Source organism: Trachemys scripta, chromosome 6 (assembly GCF_013100865.1).
Source record: "Trachemys scripta elegans isolate TJP31775 chromosome 6, CAS_Tse_1.0, whole genome shotgun sequence".
NCBI lineage: Eukaryota > Metazoa > Chordata > Testudines > Emydidae > Trachemys > Trachemys scripta.
The window spans coordinates 113295974-113315677 of NC_048303.1; the positions used below are offsets into that span (position 1 = coordinate 113295974).

At 42.4% G+C, this 19704-nt stretch overlaps 1 protein-coding gene across 1 annotated transcript in view; it reads left to right on the forward strand.

The window, feature by feature from the left end:
- The first annotated feature begins 12456 nt into the window (after nt 1–12456).
- The window catches only part of LOC117879644, a 106902-nt gene continuing 99654 nt past the window's right edge, over nt 12457–19704 (forward strand). Inside the window, 1 exon segment of the mRNA XM_034774917.1 lies at nt 12457–12568. Coding sequence (XP_034630808.1) covers nt 12457–12568 — 112 coding nt within the window.

Here is a 19704-nt window from a genome sequence, read left to right on the forward strand (position 1 = left end):
AGATGATATGTAAAATGCAACTGGAAGATTTATAATGAATTTTCTCAGCACTTTCTACTGCTGCCTTTAAGCAGAAATATCTGAAATGTCTTTGAATCTGTGGAGAAATCGTTGTGTTTTAAAATATATGGTCAAACTGCAGTTAGAATCCAAAGATTAACCGTTCACTGAAGCTATTGTGTTGGAAGTTTGATTACTGAAGAAAAAAAGGTGTGGACATCATGAGCTCTAATGGTAAAAATGTGCCAGAAATGATAACAAGCCTAGATTTAGATCTTTGTAAAATTTGTGGTTTTAGATATCTCCCTGTAGTTCTCTGTTTCCATTGCTATTGCTTCATTTCTGAATTTTTAAAAATATCAAATCATACCTAGCATATGAATACAATATTTCTATGGATAGCAGTATAACTTTGATATGAATTATAGCCAAAATCTTTAAACCTGGAAGCCCAAAGTCAGGCACTAGCAGCTAATTCGATTACAGTTGGCAGGATAGCTCTCCTATCCTGCAAAAAATTAAAAATAAAAAAATAATTAAAAAATGAGATAGAAATTTGTCCTGTCCCAAATCAGGACAAATAGTTGAAAATTCAAATTTAGAGAACCAAAAACCTGGAAAAAATTGGTTTGGGTGAATCAAAACATTTTGATAATTTCAAAATGGTACATTTCCAATTTCAACCATTTAAAAAAAAAAAAGTTACTTTCATTAGCTTAAATTTCAGAAACAAAATAGCAATTTCAAATCAGAAAACTGGAATTTGTTTCAAAAATATAAGAAAGAAATGTTTAGACAATTTCAAAATTTTTCAATGTTTTTCAAATCAAGACATTTTTAAAAAACTAGGGTGATCATATTTCCCTATGCTGTACATGGGACACCTGGTAAAATTACTCATATTCTAGCGAGTTCAAGGGCAATCAATCAGAACTATGCAGTACAAATGTTCAAATTAACATCAAGTTGACTGAGCCCCTGTTAAAAAGAAATTCTGCGTACTTTGATTCTTTTTATTTACCTTTTTATCTCTAAGGCTCGAGGGTTCACACGAGAGAGGTGGCACACACACACTCCCGTACACCTCTCTCACACCGGGAGTGTGTGGTGTGCCACATACCCTCCCTGCTCGGTGCTCTTGCCCTCCATGCCTGGCTGGGCCCCCAGGATGGACCCACCTCTCCTGGTACCTGGCACCACGTCTTCCAGAGGCAACACATGGCGGGGGTGTGCAGGGTCACATGCCCCCTCTCCCCAGAGGGTTCACAACAGAATGTGGCCAGCAGCAGCCTTTCGGCACTGTACAGGAGGAAAGGGACAAGAGCTGCTTATAGTCATGGGCGGTGGATAGGGGGGGGAGAATGACCTGGCCCTGGCCTGTGTCTTTACAGAGCTCATTCCCCCCACCCACCCAACCCCCAGTGGCTGGAAGCAGCTTGGCTTGTCCCTTCCTGCCCGCACAGTGTCAAAAGGCAGCTAACACCTCCAGGCTGCTGCTGACCACCAACATAACCCAGCTGCCTCCTATCCCCCAGCTACAGCACAGACAGGAAGGGGTTAAGCCCTAAGGCTGCATTGTGCATCAGGGCCCAGGGGACCTGACTGCAGGGGCTTCAGCGAACCTGGCCAGAGAGGTGGCTCAGCAGGGGTGGGTGCCCAGGGGATGGAGCAGCCCTTCGCTCCCTGGGGTCAGGACAAAGAGCAGAAAGGGGTGGGGGGGCGGCAGGTGAAGAGGGCGCTAAGCCCCTGCCCGGGGGCCTACTGGGGGAGGGTGTGGAAGAAACAGAAAATATGGGATGATTTGCCTGTTATTAAGAAGAAGTCGGGACACCTTCAGGAGGGCTTAAATACGGGACTGTTCCTTTAAAACAGGACATCTGGTCACCCTATTGAAAACAAACCATTTCCTGTTAAAAGTTTCAGTTTCGATGAATTGGCATTTTTTTTTACCAAAAGATAATATATTGGTCAAAGAATTCCTGACAGATCTAAATTGCATACCTACATAAAAGTAGCTGGATTTTCTAAAGCGCTGAGAGCCCGGAACTCCAACTCAAGACAAAGGGAAATGCAGGCTAGTTTTACTTAAAGTACTATTAAAGATGAGAAATGAGGCGGTAGCGATGATTCTAAGCTCTTTGCTTCTTCATTCCTTATTTTCTGAATTTCTGGGTGCTGAGCTCTAATGGTACAGAACACAATGCTCTTTAAAAAGGTATTTCCCCATTCTATTTCTTATTGTAAGGTCCTTTCAAAGCAAACCATGAGGTTGTTTACATCGCAGCTAGGAGGTCTAATTCCTAGCTCAGTAGAAAATACATGACCAAGCTATTGCACTAAAAATAGTAGTGTGGTGGTGGTGGCTTGGGTTAGCTACCTGAATATATACCCTAGGACCATGGAGAGAAGAGAATTACCCCTCCCAGCTGCAGTGTAGCTGTACCCTTAAGAGCTCTGGCCCTTTAAAATTCCTCCTTTCTGGCAGGGTTAATTCCACTGCATAACACTGAAAAACAGAGTGAGAACCAGAACTGAAAGGCACTAACAGAGCCAGTAAGATGCCAGGATCCCTCTTGGGAAGCACAGTGTCTACTCCTGGCTAGCATCCCGGTGGACAATAACCGCAGGAGATGGGTTAGGAGGGCACTAACTAGCAGAACACAGAGCACTGGAAGTTCCGAACTAGCTGGCAGAGCAGGGAGCATACTGCACCTCTCCAAACAGCAGACCTCCCTCACCGGTGTGCCTTGTTGACACCTGCAACTACAGCACAGCCCCTCCTTTCCCCTCCCCCAACATCATTGCAAGTGCAACTGAGGTTTGCAGGGCAAATCTTGCCCTACGAATTTATTTTAGTAGGAGGAACAAAAGATCAGTAAAGGAGACAGCAGGGTCTCTCAAAGAACGCAATAGACCGAAGAGCCACAGTCGACTGATGAAGTTATTCTTGGCTTCTGCATTCAGAAAAATGGAGGTGGGGAAGGTACCTGCTATGTGAAAGCAATATACATTTTTCCAAGGGAAGACGACAAAAATGGTATCCTGCCAGAACAGCATATTGTCAATTTAGGAAGCTGAAGACAGATATCGATGCTCCTGGAGAAAACGTGATCCACCTCAAAATTCCAAATCACAGCAGCTTCATTCATTGGTTTAAAACTTCATCGTAAGCACAGGAGGTGCTCGTGAAAGTTATTTTCATTCCTGTACTTAAAAAATGTATCTAATTAAGACCCAAGAAACTATAAATTTGTAAGCTTAACTTCAGATGCCCTATAGGAGCTGCCTCCTGTGGACATCTGACACAGTGCAGTACACGCAAGATCAACAAAGAGGAAACAGAAGCGATTTTAGTGTTCCCAGTGGCCCAAATAGCCTTTTGGTTTCCAAAATTTGTGAATATGTCAGTGGAGCCACCATTGTCCCTGAATCCAAGCCCAGCTTTATTATCCCTAAGTTCAGTTCTTCACCAGGATGCAAACAAGTTTCATCTAGCAGCTTGGCATTTGAAAGGAAATTTCTAGAATAAAAGGGTTACTGTTCCAATCTCCTTGACATTTATACTATGTAGGACAAAATCAACAAACAGGGGTTACTGAAGGATCTGATCTAAATTCAGGGCTTGGTGTAGAGTTAGACACATTCAGCATCAAGTAACCAAAGTGTCTCATGTTCTGGAGTTTTTACAAGATGGTTTCCATATCTGGTTGCAGGCTAATACCTTAAAAGTACACATTGCTGCACCGTCTGCACTTTTGAATGTATCCAGAAAATCTTCCATGTCTCACTATAAGGACATACATTTGTTCATTAGAGTGGTTCAGCTATTGAATCTCCTACGGTGCATAGAGCTCTACATTGCAATTGGAACATTGTGCCCAATATCTTAACACAGGTGCCCTTCTGACCTATGAAATCAGTTTAATTGTATGACTTGACTATCAAAACGAACTTTTTGAACACTATCACTTCTGCAAGAAGAGTGTCAGAGATGGGAGCTTTGTCAGTTAATCCATCCTGCTTCATCTTTCACAAAGACAAGATTTATCCCCAAAGCAAATTTGATTTTTCTTCGCGCACAAGAGACCTCATTGCCTTCTTTTTGTCCACACCCATCTCCCCCAAAGGAGAAGCTATGGCATTTGCTGGACATAATGCAAATCTTAAGGTTTGATATGAAAAGAACTCAGAGGATAAGACAAACAGCTTGAATGGTCTTATTTCATCCAAGAAAAACATGTGTGAAGGCATCTAATTCATCAATCTCATGGTGTATGCGCAGATACATTGCAGAGGCTTATAAAATGTTACGCATATAGGCATAAAGGACTCAATCCTCCCTTGGTACCAGAACTCACTCAGTACCAGTGATGGCGGCATTATGGGCTGAGAAAGAGCAAGTCCTTTATGATGAAATTTGTATAGCTGCAGCTTGGTTATTCATGTATACATTTACCGACTTTTACAAGACAGATACAGAATCTTCAGCCGATGCAGACATTGGTAGGCAGGTCCTGCATGCTGTGATTCCTTAGCATAAGGGAATCCTTTCTCTCAGTGACAGAATTCCTAGTGAGGGAACAAAATAATGTCATTGTTGAGAAGATCTCTCACTGAAGATCTGTGGACCGACGCCTGAGAGAAAATAGGAGATTTTGTGATTGCTTAGCTGAAAATTTTTCTCTCTTCTAGAAATTTATGGTTAAAGTACTCTGCGGATGTTACATTTTTCCTATTACTAATAATGTTCTCATGAGTATTATTTTTGCAAGGTTCTGATGCAGGATGAGAGATTCATTTTTTTGTTTCACGGTCCAGAGGAAGCATCTCAAAACAGGGTGTCTCTGGAAGGTGGGAGTCAGTCTTCAACAGATGCTGAAAAGTTGACAGGTATTTAAAACAGTATAATTTGTGAAGGATGGAAGCCTATCATTAATACAGAACTATAAACATCAATACTGGGACTGATTTTATCTATATATCATCGACCATGAAGAAGGACCATGAAGAGTTAGCTGATGCTGTAAAACTGCATTTGAGCAGTTTCTGGAGAAGTATGACCAGGTAAATTATTTGTTTATGCAAGACACATTCATGGCACTATGTCTAGGGTGAAAATAAAAACAAGCTGCCAGTAATCATGTATTGTGAAACACTGACAGACTGTAGTGAATAAAACTCAAATATTTGACACAAGGTACAATTTTTAAAAGCATCTACATAACTTAGGAGTCTAAGTCCCATTTTCAAAATGCTTAGGCACTGTGATAGGGTAGTTGGCCTCTTAAGGGAATCGGGACCTGATCAGCCCACACCGCAGCATGGTCCTTTAGGGGTTTGAAAGGCCAAATAGATGTAAGGGGTTGGGGGACAACTATGGGGCATATAGATAAAGGAAGCAGTCCCTGGAATGATGAGAGGAAAATCCCATCATTATATTGTTATGGGCCCAGGGCCAGAAGACTTGTAGAGAGGATGGGGCAAGGCTCATCTCTCCCCACAACTAAGTGCCGATGAGCTTGGAGAAGGGGATATTTATAAAGACGGTCTCCTCTCTCACAGCAGAGCAGACAGCAGGAGACATTAACAGGGCAAGGCTAGCCTGCTGAACAGCCTGAAGTCTGACTAAGAAAAAGGGGCCCGCTCAGGGAGAAGCAGGCCGAGGCTCTAGATCTGGCTAATCCAGAACTCAGCTCCAGAGAGAAGAGCTGAGGGCTCCTGCTTAAGAAGGACCAGAGAATCTGATTAACAGAATCCAGCTTCCAAGAGGGCAGCTGACACCAATTTAAGGAGAGAGTGAGGGACTAGTTATTAGAGCCCAGCTCCAGAGAGGAGCACTGGGGACTGCTGCTTAAGGAGGGACTGAAAGGAGTAACAGAGAGGGAACGGGGAAGGATTCCAGAAACAGGCACTATTTACAGGTGCAGGAAAGAAGAATGTCCTGAAGGAAGGAGCTAGAGACTGCTAGCTGGACTGAGCCTGAGATTATGAATATCCCAAGGTATATCCAAGTGAGCTCCTATCTATGTATATGGCTCTTGTGAAGAAATGAAACCCTTGGGAAGGGGGTGCTCTTTGATTAAAAAGGTCTGTCTGGGTTAAGGGAAGTGAAGTAATACTCACCCACACCCCATACCTGACTAAAAAGGGGTGCACCAGGGTGACCATCTCAGGTACTTAGGCCTAGATTTGTAAAGGTATTTAGGGTGGCTCCACTCAGGGGTTAGGAGTCTAAGTTTCATTGAAATTAATGGAATTTAAGCTCCTAAGGGCAAAATTTTCAAAGATATTTTGGTGCCCAATGGGAGTAAGGCACCTAGGCACCTTTTTGAAAATCCCACCAGGAGGCAATCTGCCTCATCAGGCAAGTGAATACCTTTGAAAATCTGGCCCTATGTCACTTCTGAAATTGGCACTTACATACGTTTGAAATTTTACCCCTTCAGTGCTCAAGAGTGATTTAACAAAGGAACCAACATTCTGGTCTGCTTCAGTAAAGGTAGGAATTTATTTTAGCATGATCTAATGGCATACTGGGTTCTTATTTGGAAAATTGTACCCCTCTATTATACAAAAGACATATTTTAGAAACTAGGAAATCTGTGCCCAATTAAAGTCAGTGACAGGGATAGCTCAGTGGTTTGAGCATTGGCCTACTAAACCCAGCGTTGTGAGCTCAATCCTTGAGAGGGCCATTTAGGGATATGGGGCAGAAATCTGTTGGATGATTTAATTGGGGATTGGCCCTGCTTTGAGCAGGGGGTTGGATTAGATGATCTCCTGAGGTCCCTTCCAACCCTGATATTCTATGATCCCTAAGAATTGGATGGACACCTATTTGAAATAAAACAGATAGCCTCTCAGTTGTTGATTTTTATCTAGCTGAGCAACACTTGGATTAATCTGCTCCTTTATGTGCAAAACTCACTTTCAACTGGGTGGGTAGGCACATGCCATTCTCCATTTTTGTTCCTCCTTCTTTCATTTTCTGTATTTCACATATGATCTTGACATGGAAAATCAGCTTATTTTCTACAACAGCTGTAGGATGCGGCTGTGGAAAATGGCTGCTTATCTGTTGCTGCTAGAAGATCCTATTATTTGATTAAATATCAACTGGCTATTCTTCACTCCTCTGACTGCCTGTGTGCACTACATACATCTTTCATCAAGGCTTTGTTACTTACACACACACACACACACGTGCGCGCAGGGGGGAAGGAGCAGGAGAAAGAGATCTTGGGGAAAACAAGACAAGGAAGCGCGTTTAAAAACACTGCTACTTTCCCTGGCAGAGATTATCTTTAAATTTCTTATCCTATGATTTTGTTCATGTGATCTACTGACTGTCTAGATGCAGTTCTACTCCTTGTTCATTACACCCTTTAGTACAGAGGTAGGGGAATGAGGCCAGGAGTTTGGTTAATTTAAATCTGGAGACATTGTATTAAGCTACTGCTTCTAGCAGACAGGGTTTTTCAGGTGATACCTTGATTTGCCAAACATCAATCATGTGTCTGCATATACAGTGCACAAGTCAGAATTGGTGATGCCTCCCCAAACCAAGGAGGAAAAGCTGCAGAAAATTACTCTTTCCTACAGCATGATCTTGCCCTTCACCCCATCACATAACACAGCTAGTTACAGACTCATTATTCTCTGTCAGCAAAATGGAACGTGCGTCTCGTTATTCTCCTTCTCTTCTCATACTAATATAGAATTTAGAACAAATCCAGAATTTACATCAGATGCCAAGAGTGCAAGATTGCCTGTCTTATAGCCAGAGCCAAAGTGAAATGTCATGAGATGATCTGAGGGTAAAGGCCACACCATGCTATGCAATCAGCACATGTGTGGACAAGTGCTCTAAGCAGGGCTATGCCATCTACTCACAAAACTCTTGTTCCACAGACTTTGCATAAAATGCCATATTGTGGCTGCTTTGTCCTTCTTAGAGACTTAGGGCTTTTGCAAGAGCTGACAAAGACCCTAGTGCAGAGCCTTCAAAGGCCACGAGGGGGGTTGTTTAAGAAGTGCAATGCCCACCTAACCTCTCAAACCCCTGGTTGAGGTTGAGAAGAGCCCAAAGATTGGTCTGCAGTGCCAGGGAAAGGGTATGATCAGGGATGTACTGATCTGATCCATCCCTGCAGCAATAGAAATTAACATGGCTTTTCCCCTCTAATGAAAGACATGGACTTCATCCAATCCACCCCACCCATCACTGGAAAGCACGTGACATACACAAAATACTCAAAGGAAGAGAAGATCCCAAAAGTTTAATGGTACCATTCCTTTTCCCAACAGCTCACCTTTAGCAAACCTACTCCTTCTGCATACACAAATGTGTACTACCTAGTCTACGGTAGGACCTAATGTTTTAGGGATAGATTATGCCCTGTGCAGTCAAGAATGAGCACAGAAGTGTGTGTGATGGTTGTACTCAGCCTGTGACTATCCCTTTCTGGCTGACAGGACATGGAGGTGATGGTGGATCCATGACACCGCTTTAACCTATGTCCTCCCCAGGCTCTTTCAGGCCCTAGCACTTATGAAAGTGCAAGAATGGCACAAACACTCACTCCCCTGACGTCAGGGCTCTGACCAGCTCATTGTCAGAGGTGCTAGAGAAGGTCGTTCCCTGAGCCCCACCTCCTCTTTTGTGCCCCGATGCAGAATCTGGCTCACAGAAAAGCCGGTATCATCCTTTGGAACTCCATTGCTCACACTGCCCATTGGAGTGTAAACAGGCCAGAAAACTTCCTTGAAATAAGAAAAGCAAGTTAATTCCCACTCTTCCTAAGCCAGATAATGTCTTCAGTATCTCAGAACTAAGAAGTGGGCGGGGGGGAAGCTTAATCAGAGCAGACTTGTTTAAAATGTGACTACTGAGCTGTGAGGGTTGCGTTTTTAGGTCTGTTCGCTCTTTGCTTTAAGGGTCATCATAACATTTGACTAATAGAAGATGGCCCATAATGTTATGAGTACAGACAGGAACTCAAGTGATACAATATTTTTATCAGAACAGATGTTCCCCTGAATGAGCAGGGAATAACAAGGTGTTCATTGTTTCAATGCTGTTTAAAGGGCAGCAGTGATGACAATTATAATTACCATCTGCTGTCGTGCATAAAGCACCCACATGCTTTTCATACAGCCCCCAACGTCAATCTGAACCAGCATGTTGAGACTTCTTGGTCTAGGAAAAGGAGGCATTATCCCTCCATTAATTTCTCAGTGACAAGAGTCGTAGGATCAGTTACACCAGTGTCTCAAACCTCTGTGTCTCAAGGGGTGAGTTGAAGTGTAATGTTAAAGTAGATCAACTTTTACCATACTCCTTTCTCTGCTCTTCTGTTATAATCCACACGTTACAATAATGAAGTCAATAGCATATTCACCTGACACATAAAGCTGTCAGGCAACTTAATTAATCCTAGCAACTTAATACATATTTAAAATACTCGGAGTTCTTTACCCACAGCCTCCACGAGGGATTTGAAAACTGTGCATTAGCACAGGGGTATGCACTAGCTTTTGAAATCTACATAGAAGCTCACTCTCTTCTGGGCTGCATACAGAAAGCAGCTCAATAATTAACGTCCACTTCGGCTGTGCAAATGAAATCTGGTTTTGCTCTTTCGGTTGAAAACTCACATTTACATCAACATTCCAAATGGGTCAGCAGGGATGCAGGTGGAATCTTTACACAGCTCTGTAAATAGCCTAAGCCCATGTCCGGGGTGAAAGTAATTTACATTGCTTACTGGTATGGTCATCTCGCAAGCAACCCACCTCTCCTACACATGGAACTTCATGGATCCCTTTGCAGGACTGCTATAGAAATTCAAGCTACTACTACCAATACCGTCTCCAATAAAACTTTAATATTGGAATAAAAGCCTGAAAAGTGAAAAAACTCACTCTGTCACATTTCTCTCCTCCCGCCTCCTCCGGCCAGGCTGCGGAAGGTGGCTCGGCTCGGCACTTCACTCCACTGCAAGGATGAGTTTTTTAAGTTTTCCAGGAATGCTTTTTCCCCCAGAAGCCTTGAATTCCACAAATCCCAAGTGTGTTTCCTATTGACGCAGTTGATCAGCCAATGCTCTTATTTACTTTTCTACAAAGTGGGAATTCTCTGGATTCTCTTGCCATTTTTCAGGATTCAAAACCGACAAATTGTTAATTAAATTCTTATAATCAGAAGCCCTTTCATCACGTGTGCTTTGATCGGCTTTGTTTGAGGCAGTTGTGAATAGTTTTGTCCTCATGTTGTCAACAACTGCTTGAATGAACTGAGACGAGTTGATTCTGGGGCTTTTTCCAACACTGTTGAGTTTGCTGGTTTTGAACATCATGGATTGTTCAGCCTTCTGAGCTTGTTCAGCGTGAACTCCTGGGTCTGTTTTTAGACTTTCGATTCTCTTGATGTAGATTTTCATTAGGTTGTCTGCTTTTGGAATGGTCATGTCTCATTCTTGTAACATCTCAGACAAGTTCTTCAGTTCGTCAGCACATCCAGCATCAAAGAAAGGTTTCTGATGAAATTTACAGAACACAGCTTTGGGTGTAGTCCTTGAAATTTAAGATGTTCGCTTCCGACTCTCGACTGGTCTTGTGAGGCCACCTCGAAGTGTTTTGCCAAAGCAGGGTATGTTTGCCACACTGCACTTGAACACTTTGCCGATTTTTTGAAGTACAACGTGTAATTCATTGGTATGAACACTCAGTTCACGAGAGTTTTTCGTACAATGCATCCAAAAAAGCCTTAAAGTCATTTGTATCTCTGGTGACTTCTAAAGCTTCATCGACAGCAAGTTCCAGTCTATAGTTGAGGCAATGCCATAATATCACGTTAGGAAAGCCCATTTGTAGTAGTTTTCCAACACCAGCTTTGACTCCTAACATCACATTTGCGCCGTCACTACAAAAGCTGATCAACACTTCCAATAATAGTTCTTTAATGAACCCACAACCCAGCAAGCATTTTAAAATTTCCCCTTTACTGGCTGCTGCTGTTGCGCTTTGCAGCTCAACTAAGTCCAGAGGAAACGTAAGTGGCCTCATAATTCCACCTGTACTGGCTTTAAAAAAAAAAAAAAAAAAAAGATGAGATTTTCCAGCAAGAGTAGTCGATTCATCGACAAGTACTCCAATTTTTGACTTATTGTCAATGATTTTGTTGACAATTCTCTTTCATTTCAGTGGATAAATGATTGATCACGTCTACACAAACTGTTCTACTATGCAACCAACGTCCCATTTCAATTCCGTTGATTTGCTGTAGGTCAATGAGGCTCTCATGGTCACTGAGTGGTTGATTTGTTTTGGCAATGTAGTAGCCTGTTCGGAATACACGAGCAGTAGTTTCAATTGCCGCTTCTTCACTTTTAGCATTCAGATTAAGAAGAGTTTCTTTTTTAGCCATGGCTTGAATTTTTCAGCCTCCATGTGAGATGCAGATTTCTTATGTTCATTTTTTTTTTTTTTTGGTGAATGGAGGAGAGCTCTGTCTCTTTATTCTTTCTATACAAGGATATTTCACAAGAAGCCAAGGTTGGAGAGATGTTAATCCCCCTTGCAGAATGCATCTTCAAATCAGAAACATCATGACATACCGTGACCCAAGTTTACTGCCCGAAGCAAAAAGCCAGTAGTTTTTCTTTTTGAACTCCTCAAATTGCATTTTTGACCACACAGACGGGTATGGTGGTGGGGTCTTAGTTTTCTTACCCGGCAATTCAGCAGTTTCATTTGTCTCCTCTCTTTGTGGTGGCTGCGGCTCACCACATGACAAAGGTGTAAAAGTGTCAGTGTTTTTTTCCTGTAGATGACTAGTTTCAGCTTCTTCATTTGTTGCTGTTCTTTTTGACTGACAATCCCCCATTTCCTCACTTTTACATTTAAACATGCACTTTCAACAGACCCTAATGGGTATCATCTTAGGCGGCATTTTTTCCCCACACTTACTGTCCTCCTACTGTAAATTGCTCGCCTGACAAGAATTGACCAATAAGAAGCAAGCCCGCACAGTTACCATGTGGCAGTATGGCACTCAAAAGCTAACGTTTTGAACAATCACATGAACATCTTCCTGTGAAAACAAAATAGTCTTATCTTGCTTGACAGATCTATATCTCTCTCTCTGATCCATATGTGTTCTAAATGTATATATTTGTACAGTATGGATGGATCTTTCAAAAGAGATAGCTTTTCACTGTAGGACCAACAGCCCCCCGGGTGCAGGACACCATTAAGAAAGCTGGACACCCACAGATGCGCTGGCAGCACCCAGCCAGACCTTGCCTCTTGCAGAAGTTCCTGAGGTGTTAGCTGCAGAAACACAGTTTCCCCCCACCCCAGAGTCCCGGGCTGCACACCTGGAGAATGCAGCCGGCCGCTGGAATGGGTGGCCGCTTGCTTGCACAAGGACAGTATGTACGTATGTGTGTCACAATGCAGCTGCTGCTGACCAGCAGTGACCCCAACAACCAGCCCTCGCCGGCTGCTGCCTGCAGAGAGCCAGCAGCTACCGCTGCACCTGGTGCTGGGCTGGATCCGCCAAGGAGTAAGTAACCGAGGCAAAAGCCACAGCCAGCCAGCCAGGCGGCAGGGGGCAAGGGGCTGCATTGCGCCATGCCCGCCAGTGCCCCGCCTAGACCCTCCCTATTTCCTAGCAAGTTAACAGATCTCAAGGATTGTTTAATTTCCCAGGCACATAAAAGGACGCATGGGGCACCAGTGGGTGGCTAGTAGTAGGGTGAAAGAGAAGTGAATGAAGGACAACTAGAGTAGCCTTCATGAAATATATAAGATACTTAGAGAAAAATTTGTCAATTTCAGCAGCCACAGGACACTGAGACAAAACAGAAAGAGATCTGAGATCGTGCCCGAATGTCCCAACGACATTTCAGGTGTTTAATTCAATATATAAATCGGGTGGAATGGAAACTATTTTTTTCTTTCAAAGGTAGCACAATAATCTCCCTAAATATCCAGTTCCCCCCTCCAATCTCTTTGTGGTTTTGTCCATCAGGCTAATTGCTTTCCCTGCAATTCTTTCATTGCTTTAGCAAAATTCCTTTGCCAAACATCAGCCCCGATCATCATGACACATCTTCCCACCAGGTTCTCCTTTTTTTTTTTTTTAAAGTAATATTTCAACGAGGATCTGCAAGCAGTTTGGACATTACATCCATCCTCTGATGGGGTGGGATAGACTTGAACTCGGAAATGGTCCCCGATTCTGATTGTATTTGCGTCTTGGATCCAGGGCAGAAAAAAAACTGCCCCTTGGTCACACCAACACTGTGAAACAAACAAGGGATGCCAGAAATGGCCCCTAATCCTGCGGCTTGAACCGCAGACACAGCTGAGTTTAAGCTGTTATGCAGGCGCTCCCTGGGCTTCTCCGTCAGCCAGTCCCCTTTCTCCCTGCCGCAAGCTGGAGAGGAGCTGCGGCCGCTGCTGAGTGCGAGACGGGGGTGAAGCGTCGAGTCTAGCCGCCTTCCGCAGCCTGGCCAGAGGAGGAGGGAGGAGAGAAATGTGACAGAGTGAGTTTTGACTTTACAGGCTTTTATGAGCCGAGTTCAAGCTGTTATGTAGCCAAAAGAGGTGAAAGTAAGCAGGTACTGAATGCTTCAGACACTTTCTTACCGGTATGCCGCCACACTTTTTTTTTTTTTTTTTTTTTTAACTGGTACGCCGTACCGGGCCGTACCAGCTTACTTTCACCCCTGCCCATTTCTATCCAACACATGGGCGGTTCAAAAACATTTTTTTTAAAAACTTTCAAATCCTTTGCCAGTTTGGTACATTCCAGCTGAATTGGCCTTGAGCACACAAAAGAAGGTTCAGGATCCTGGAGTAACAAAGAGGTTAGAAAGCACATGATGCCAGTGTTTCAGCTTGAATTTACTCTTTTAAGCATTTGTTTAAGGTAAGAACAGGAACACAAGAATTGCCACACCAAACCAGATCAGTGGTCCGTCTTGTCACATGTCCTGCCTGCGATGGTAGCCAGGATCAAATGGTTCAGAGGAAGGCTTCAGCCCCCATAATGGACAATTACATAGTAACTTTCCCAAAGTGAAGTCTCTTCCTAAACCCAGAAAGTTAGTGGTTGGCATGTATCCCTTACAATTTTTATCATCTCTAATTTATCTGTGGATGTTCTCCTTACCGATATACATAGCTAGTCTCTTTTTAATCCAGCTAAATTTTGGACATCAGCACCACCTTGTGGCAATGAGTCCCAAAGGTAAAGCATATACAAATAATTTTCTTTAATTGGTTGCCTTAAAATTTCATTGGGAATCCTCTTGCTCTTATGCTATGAGAAGGAGTGAACAGGATCATCTGATAGATTCCCATTCACTAATTTATATTCCTCTATCATGACCCCTCTTATTAGCCTCCTCACTTTCATGTCTCCTAATCTTTGCAATGTCTTCTCATATAGAAAGCCTTCCCTGCAAGTACATCCATTTTGTTGCCCATCTACGAGCCACATTGGTTTATGCTCTACACTTTAAGTGACCAGACCTGAACACTAGCATTCAGCCGACTCTGGGCCCTGATGAGAGGGCTGGACCCATGGCTCCACTTCCTCCTCTCCCCTTTGAGACTACATGTTTCCCAGGAGAATCTCAGTCTTTTTGCTTGGACTGCCCAAGTGGATGAGATCCTTCCATGCTTCCTGTTATTTTCCCTACCCCTTGTAAGAAACAGTCACAATCTAGCTCTACATTTTTATACAATGTATACCCATCTCTCAAGCTGTGTATAAATAGTCATTATAGTGTGAGGCCTGGTTCCTGGTGTCCTTCCTTTGGGAACACTTCCCCTGAACTCAGGGATGAAGACAGCGGGGTTATGCCAATAGCTAAACTTTCTCTCCACGTTTAATATGTAAATAACATCACAGATCTTCCACAAATCTGGCCACCTTCCGCTCTCCGTGCAGTGTACACTTTTGACTTTGCCTTCTTGAATGTAAATAGAACATAACCATGCCAAAAATAAAAACCCTACCAAAACACTACGCTGCAAACACAGTTCCCCATACTGAAAAGAGCATGAGAGAGAAAAACACACCATGTATGACCTATATTAATCACATTGCTTAATGCACTAATGGAAGGCACTCAGATGCTATGGGGAGGAGGGCGGTACAAGAACCTATAAGCAGGGCCATGACCAAGATGGGGTGAGTTGGGTGGCGGCCCAGGGTGCAAAGCCACAGGGGTGGGAAAATAGGGCAGACAAATGACGGAAAAAAATGGCCGGGGAGCAAATATGCTTGCAAGACTCAAGCACTCAATGTCTAGTTACCACTCTGCCTATATGAATTAAATTAAAACAGCTTCCTTATTGAAAACAAGGAAGCATTAGTTGCTACAACCCTTCTGATATTTGACTCCTTTGTATTAAAGATCATTTTATCTTGTGAGCACTTTTTTTTTTTTTACTCTGCAAGTAAAAAGTTAAATATTTAAGTAAGTGAGAATGGTTTTACAAAAAGTCAATTTTATATTAACACGCTCATCCATTATCAGGAAATTGCTCGTTGCTATTTTTTTTTATTTGCAAGAAGGTTCACCAAAAGCTTAATTAACTTCTTTCATTGGACAGTAACTTTACACATATTATATTTCATTCTGAAAGCATCAGCTTCTCTCTAAAAGAAAATTAAGGGGGAAAAAGTTGCTGTAAAAATTTCGAGATAGTCAGAATATATCAATTATTTATCTTAACATTCATTATCATACTAAAAGGCAGCACAAAGGCCTTGGGGAATTGTAGGGTTCATATAATTTCATTCTAATTATTCCAATTTACTGTAATTAAGGCACTAAAAAAACCACAGTGCAAGAAAGCAATAATGTCCCTTTTAATGCCAACTGACAGGGAGACTGTCTAGCATTTTTACAATATTATTTACTAGAACTGAGAGAGAGAGAACGCAAAAAACCCATCCTGAAATTTAAAGAAATATTTTCTTAAACAAAAGGAAATTTCATCATGTATTTATTTCAGTGGTTTGTTTCTTCTTTTTTTTCCCCTTTCTATATCATCATCCCGAGACCCCAATGCGTAGGGAACTGGACTGGGCTGAAAGTGCCCTGGTTTGCTATTCCCAAGCACTGCCACTTGTCTGCTGTGTGGCCTCAAGCAAGTCAGTACATCACCTTGTGCCTCAATTTTCCCATCTGTAAAATGGCGATGATGATACTTCACTTTCTTGCAAAGTGCTTTGTGAGCTATGGATGAAACCATGAAGGAGTCATACAATAACTACCTATGGTATTACCCATCAACACTGTGAAGTCCAAAATGTTCAGATGTGCTCACTATAACTGATTCATAGATTCTAGGACTGGAAGGGACCTCGGGAGGTCATCGAGTCCAGTCCTCTGCCCCCATAGCAGCACCAAATATTGTCTAGACCAACTACTGTCTAGATTGTGTACGTTTTTGGGGGTATGCAGTTTGGGACAAATTTTGCACATATGAAAACATAAGGCCAAATCCTCAGCTGATGTAAGTCAGTGTAGCTCCATTTATTTCAATGAAGCTATTCTGATTTACACCAGTTGAGGATCTGGCCCTTACATTTGCTCAGTAACTAGGCTGGACCCAAAGTAGTCACACATGCAAGCCAGGTATTGAGCAAAAACGAAGTTATGCAATTAGGGTTGGACAATTTAGAGGCTACTGTGAAAATTGCACAGCCTGAGAAGTTTTGCTGCTTGACTGCAGCAAGGAGAGCAAGGAGCATGGCCTAAAAATTCAAAGGATGTTTTCCTTCCTGTTTCTCTGTAATCTAAATTACAGAGCAGTAACATTAATCCCAGTTATCCTCTGTTCTGAGTGATGCACAGAGCTTGTATTGGCCTGTCCAAGGGCTGAATTTCACCCCAATTGCAGTGCCAGCCGACCCCAAGCCAGCCATGAAGTCTGTCCTTCTCAACAGTTCTTTGAAGTATACTTCTTCAGCTTAGTTCCAACAATGTTAATTATTACACTGAATGCCAATTAGAGATGCTTGTAGAAATTGTAAGTAGAGTTTAATATAATTGAGGGATTGGTATTTTTAAATATCCATCTCAGCTGCAGTCCTGAATAAAGACAGCAAGATTTTCCCCAGTTTTTCTACTGGTCCAGTGGTAGGGTTACCAGATAGCAACTGTGAAAAAATGGGATGGGGTTAGAGGGTAATAGGCGCCTATATAAGAAAAAGTCCCAAAAAACGGGATTATTCCTTTAAAAACGGGACATCTGGTCATCCTATCCAGTAAGCGTTTGCTGTTCCCCGTAAGTTGCTCAAGTTTGTAGCAGGAGAACATGTTTCTGCTATCACCAGCATAATGCCTGCTGGGTCACTGCAGGCAGTGGGGTCCAGCAATCTGCAGTGGGACTTGACATCCCCAAACCAGGCAATTTGGATATGCAAAACCTGCAAGATCAGATTCTCAGTAACTATTGTGCTGGATGTGAACCTCTTAACCTGCTTATTTAGGCAGTCAAGCTCATACTTTTAAAATCTCTGGATCCTTGGTAAATCTATTTGTTAGTCACCTTGAAAGAAAATAAAACTGGAAAAGTTAATAAAGCTAAGAGGTTACTTGACAAGTGTGAGACAGGAGCATTCCAAGAAGTATTTGAATGGATTCATGCTTTAAAGTAATAAGGCCATGTATATACACCCACTGAAGCATGCCTTTGTGGAAGCATAAACTAGGAGTTTTAAGCCTAGTCAATGCATACAGAAAGAAGAGAGAAGACAGCCAGAATCCTGCCTGGGCAGACCTCTGCATATGCATAGACCCATTTAAGCCATGAGGGATGGAGAGAGGCACAGAAGTAGCTGGATTTACAAGTCTTTTAACCTCTAATTTAAATATATGCTTTGGAGGGTTCACCAGGATGATTCAGGTTATAACAAATCAAAAAGCGGAAGAACGGAGGCGATCATAGCCATAGATGGAGACGTCTGTATGACACAACCAGGATAGCACATCTCCTTACTCACAAGTAGGTGCCCTATATATAGTATAGTGGACTATATTTTTAAAAAATTGGACTTTCCTTCTTCCACCTCCCCACTTGTCACCTGCTCTCCCCAGTGGAATGACAACCCAGTAACACACTCAAATCTAGCTTTCACATCCACAGTAGTTGATTGGGTCCCAAATTAGGCCAGATGGTTTTAACCCTCCCTTTTATTAATTCAAGAAAGGAAGGGTTTGGGGAAGGTGAATTTCAAGGAGTGTCTGTTCATAACCTTTTATGAAGGTTTATCTGATACCACTCCAAAATACATTACGGCTGTCCCTGCTTGAAGTCAATGCAGGTACAGGGATCTGCGCACAGGCTTCAGCTGATATCAGCAAAGGGTGGCTATATAATGTTACGAATATCTGTTATGCTGGGAGAAAAAAACCCCGAACAGATGAGAGTTCTACTGTATGCAGAGAGAATTATATCTTCCCCGTCAGAGTCTGTGCCCAGTAATCAAGAGTCGCTTTTCACAAGAGAACTCATATTTCAGATGTCAAAAGAAATGAAAAAATTTTAATTAAACTGCATGATATCTTAAGAGAAAATATACTTCAGTACATTGATGTGTTATCTTTAGTCTAACCAAATGGAAAGACACATTTTGGAAAAAGAATTGTTTATGAGCTGTAATCCATCAAGAAACGCTATAGAGTTTATAATCATAGACCTGCATATAACAGTTTGTCACAAGTAGCAAGTGCCCAATGTGTGTTCTGAAAAGCAGAGCATAGGTATGGGGGTATGGCAGCAGGCCCTGCCTTGAAATGGTTTCCATCATATACAGGTTTACAATTTGGTTCAGTGGCTTTCAGCACCTCCATTATACAAACTGTTCCAGCCCCCCTGAAGCAGAGAGACACATACACAAATAAACTGTAGCTCACCAAATCCATTGCAATACACACTGAAAGCTTAAACTGCCCTTGTGTTCCAAGCTGCTCCAATGTTCTCTACAACTGCAGTTTATTAACTTGCATAAGTTATTTGGCCGAGTGTTATGGCACTTATGTTATATATGGGTTAAGGTTTTCCAAGCCAGCTTGGAGGATTTAGACACAACTTCCATTAGTTTCAACCTAAAATTGAGTGGTTATCTATTTACTAGATGCATCTAAAGAAGATAAAGCTGGACGAAAGTGGCTAAATCGCCTAGTTGGGTTTGAAAATCTCAGTCAAAGATTTTATTTAAGCTAGCTTCTTAAAAAGTAATATTTCAATAAGTGGTTCACATAAAATGTTTCCCCACCCATAGCCTATTATAAATCCCCAAATGGAGGGCTGCATCCATGCTTATAAAGAAAAAGGGGAAGAGAAATGGAATTATATTTGTTTTCCCCAAGAACACTTTATTTTTACATCATTATTTCTTTGTTTTGGGATAGCATCTAGGGGCCCCCATCATGGATCAGTGCCCCATTCTCATAAGCACACTTGCAAGTTTTGTATGAAGTGGGGATATTAGGGATGTGTGTATTTTGCTTCTGAAAAGTGTGCAGTTGTCTCCCATTTGAGCATCTCGAGGGCAGGGGTATCAGCGTCTACTTCTTCTCCCCCAGAGTTCATCTAACAAGGTGACAGGAATTCAACCCTTCAGTGACAACTGCAACACAACATAATTATGGTCCCTATTACCCAGTAGTT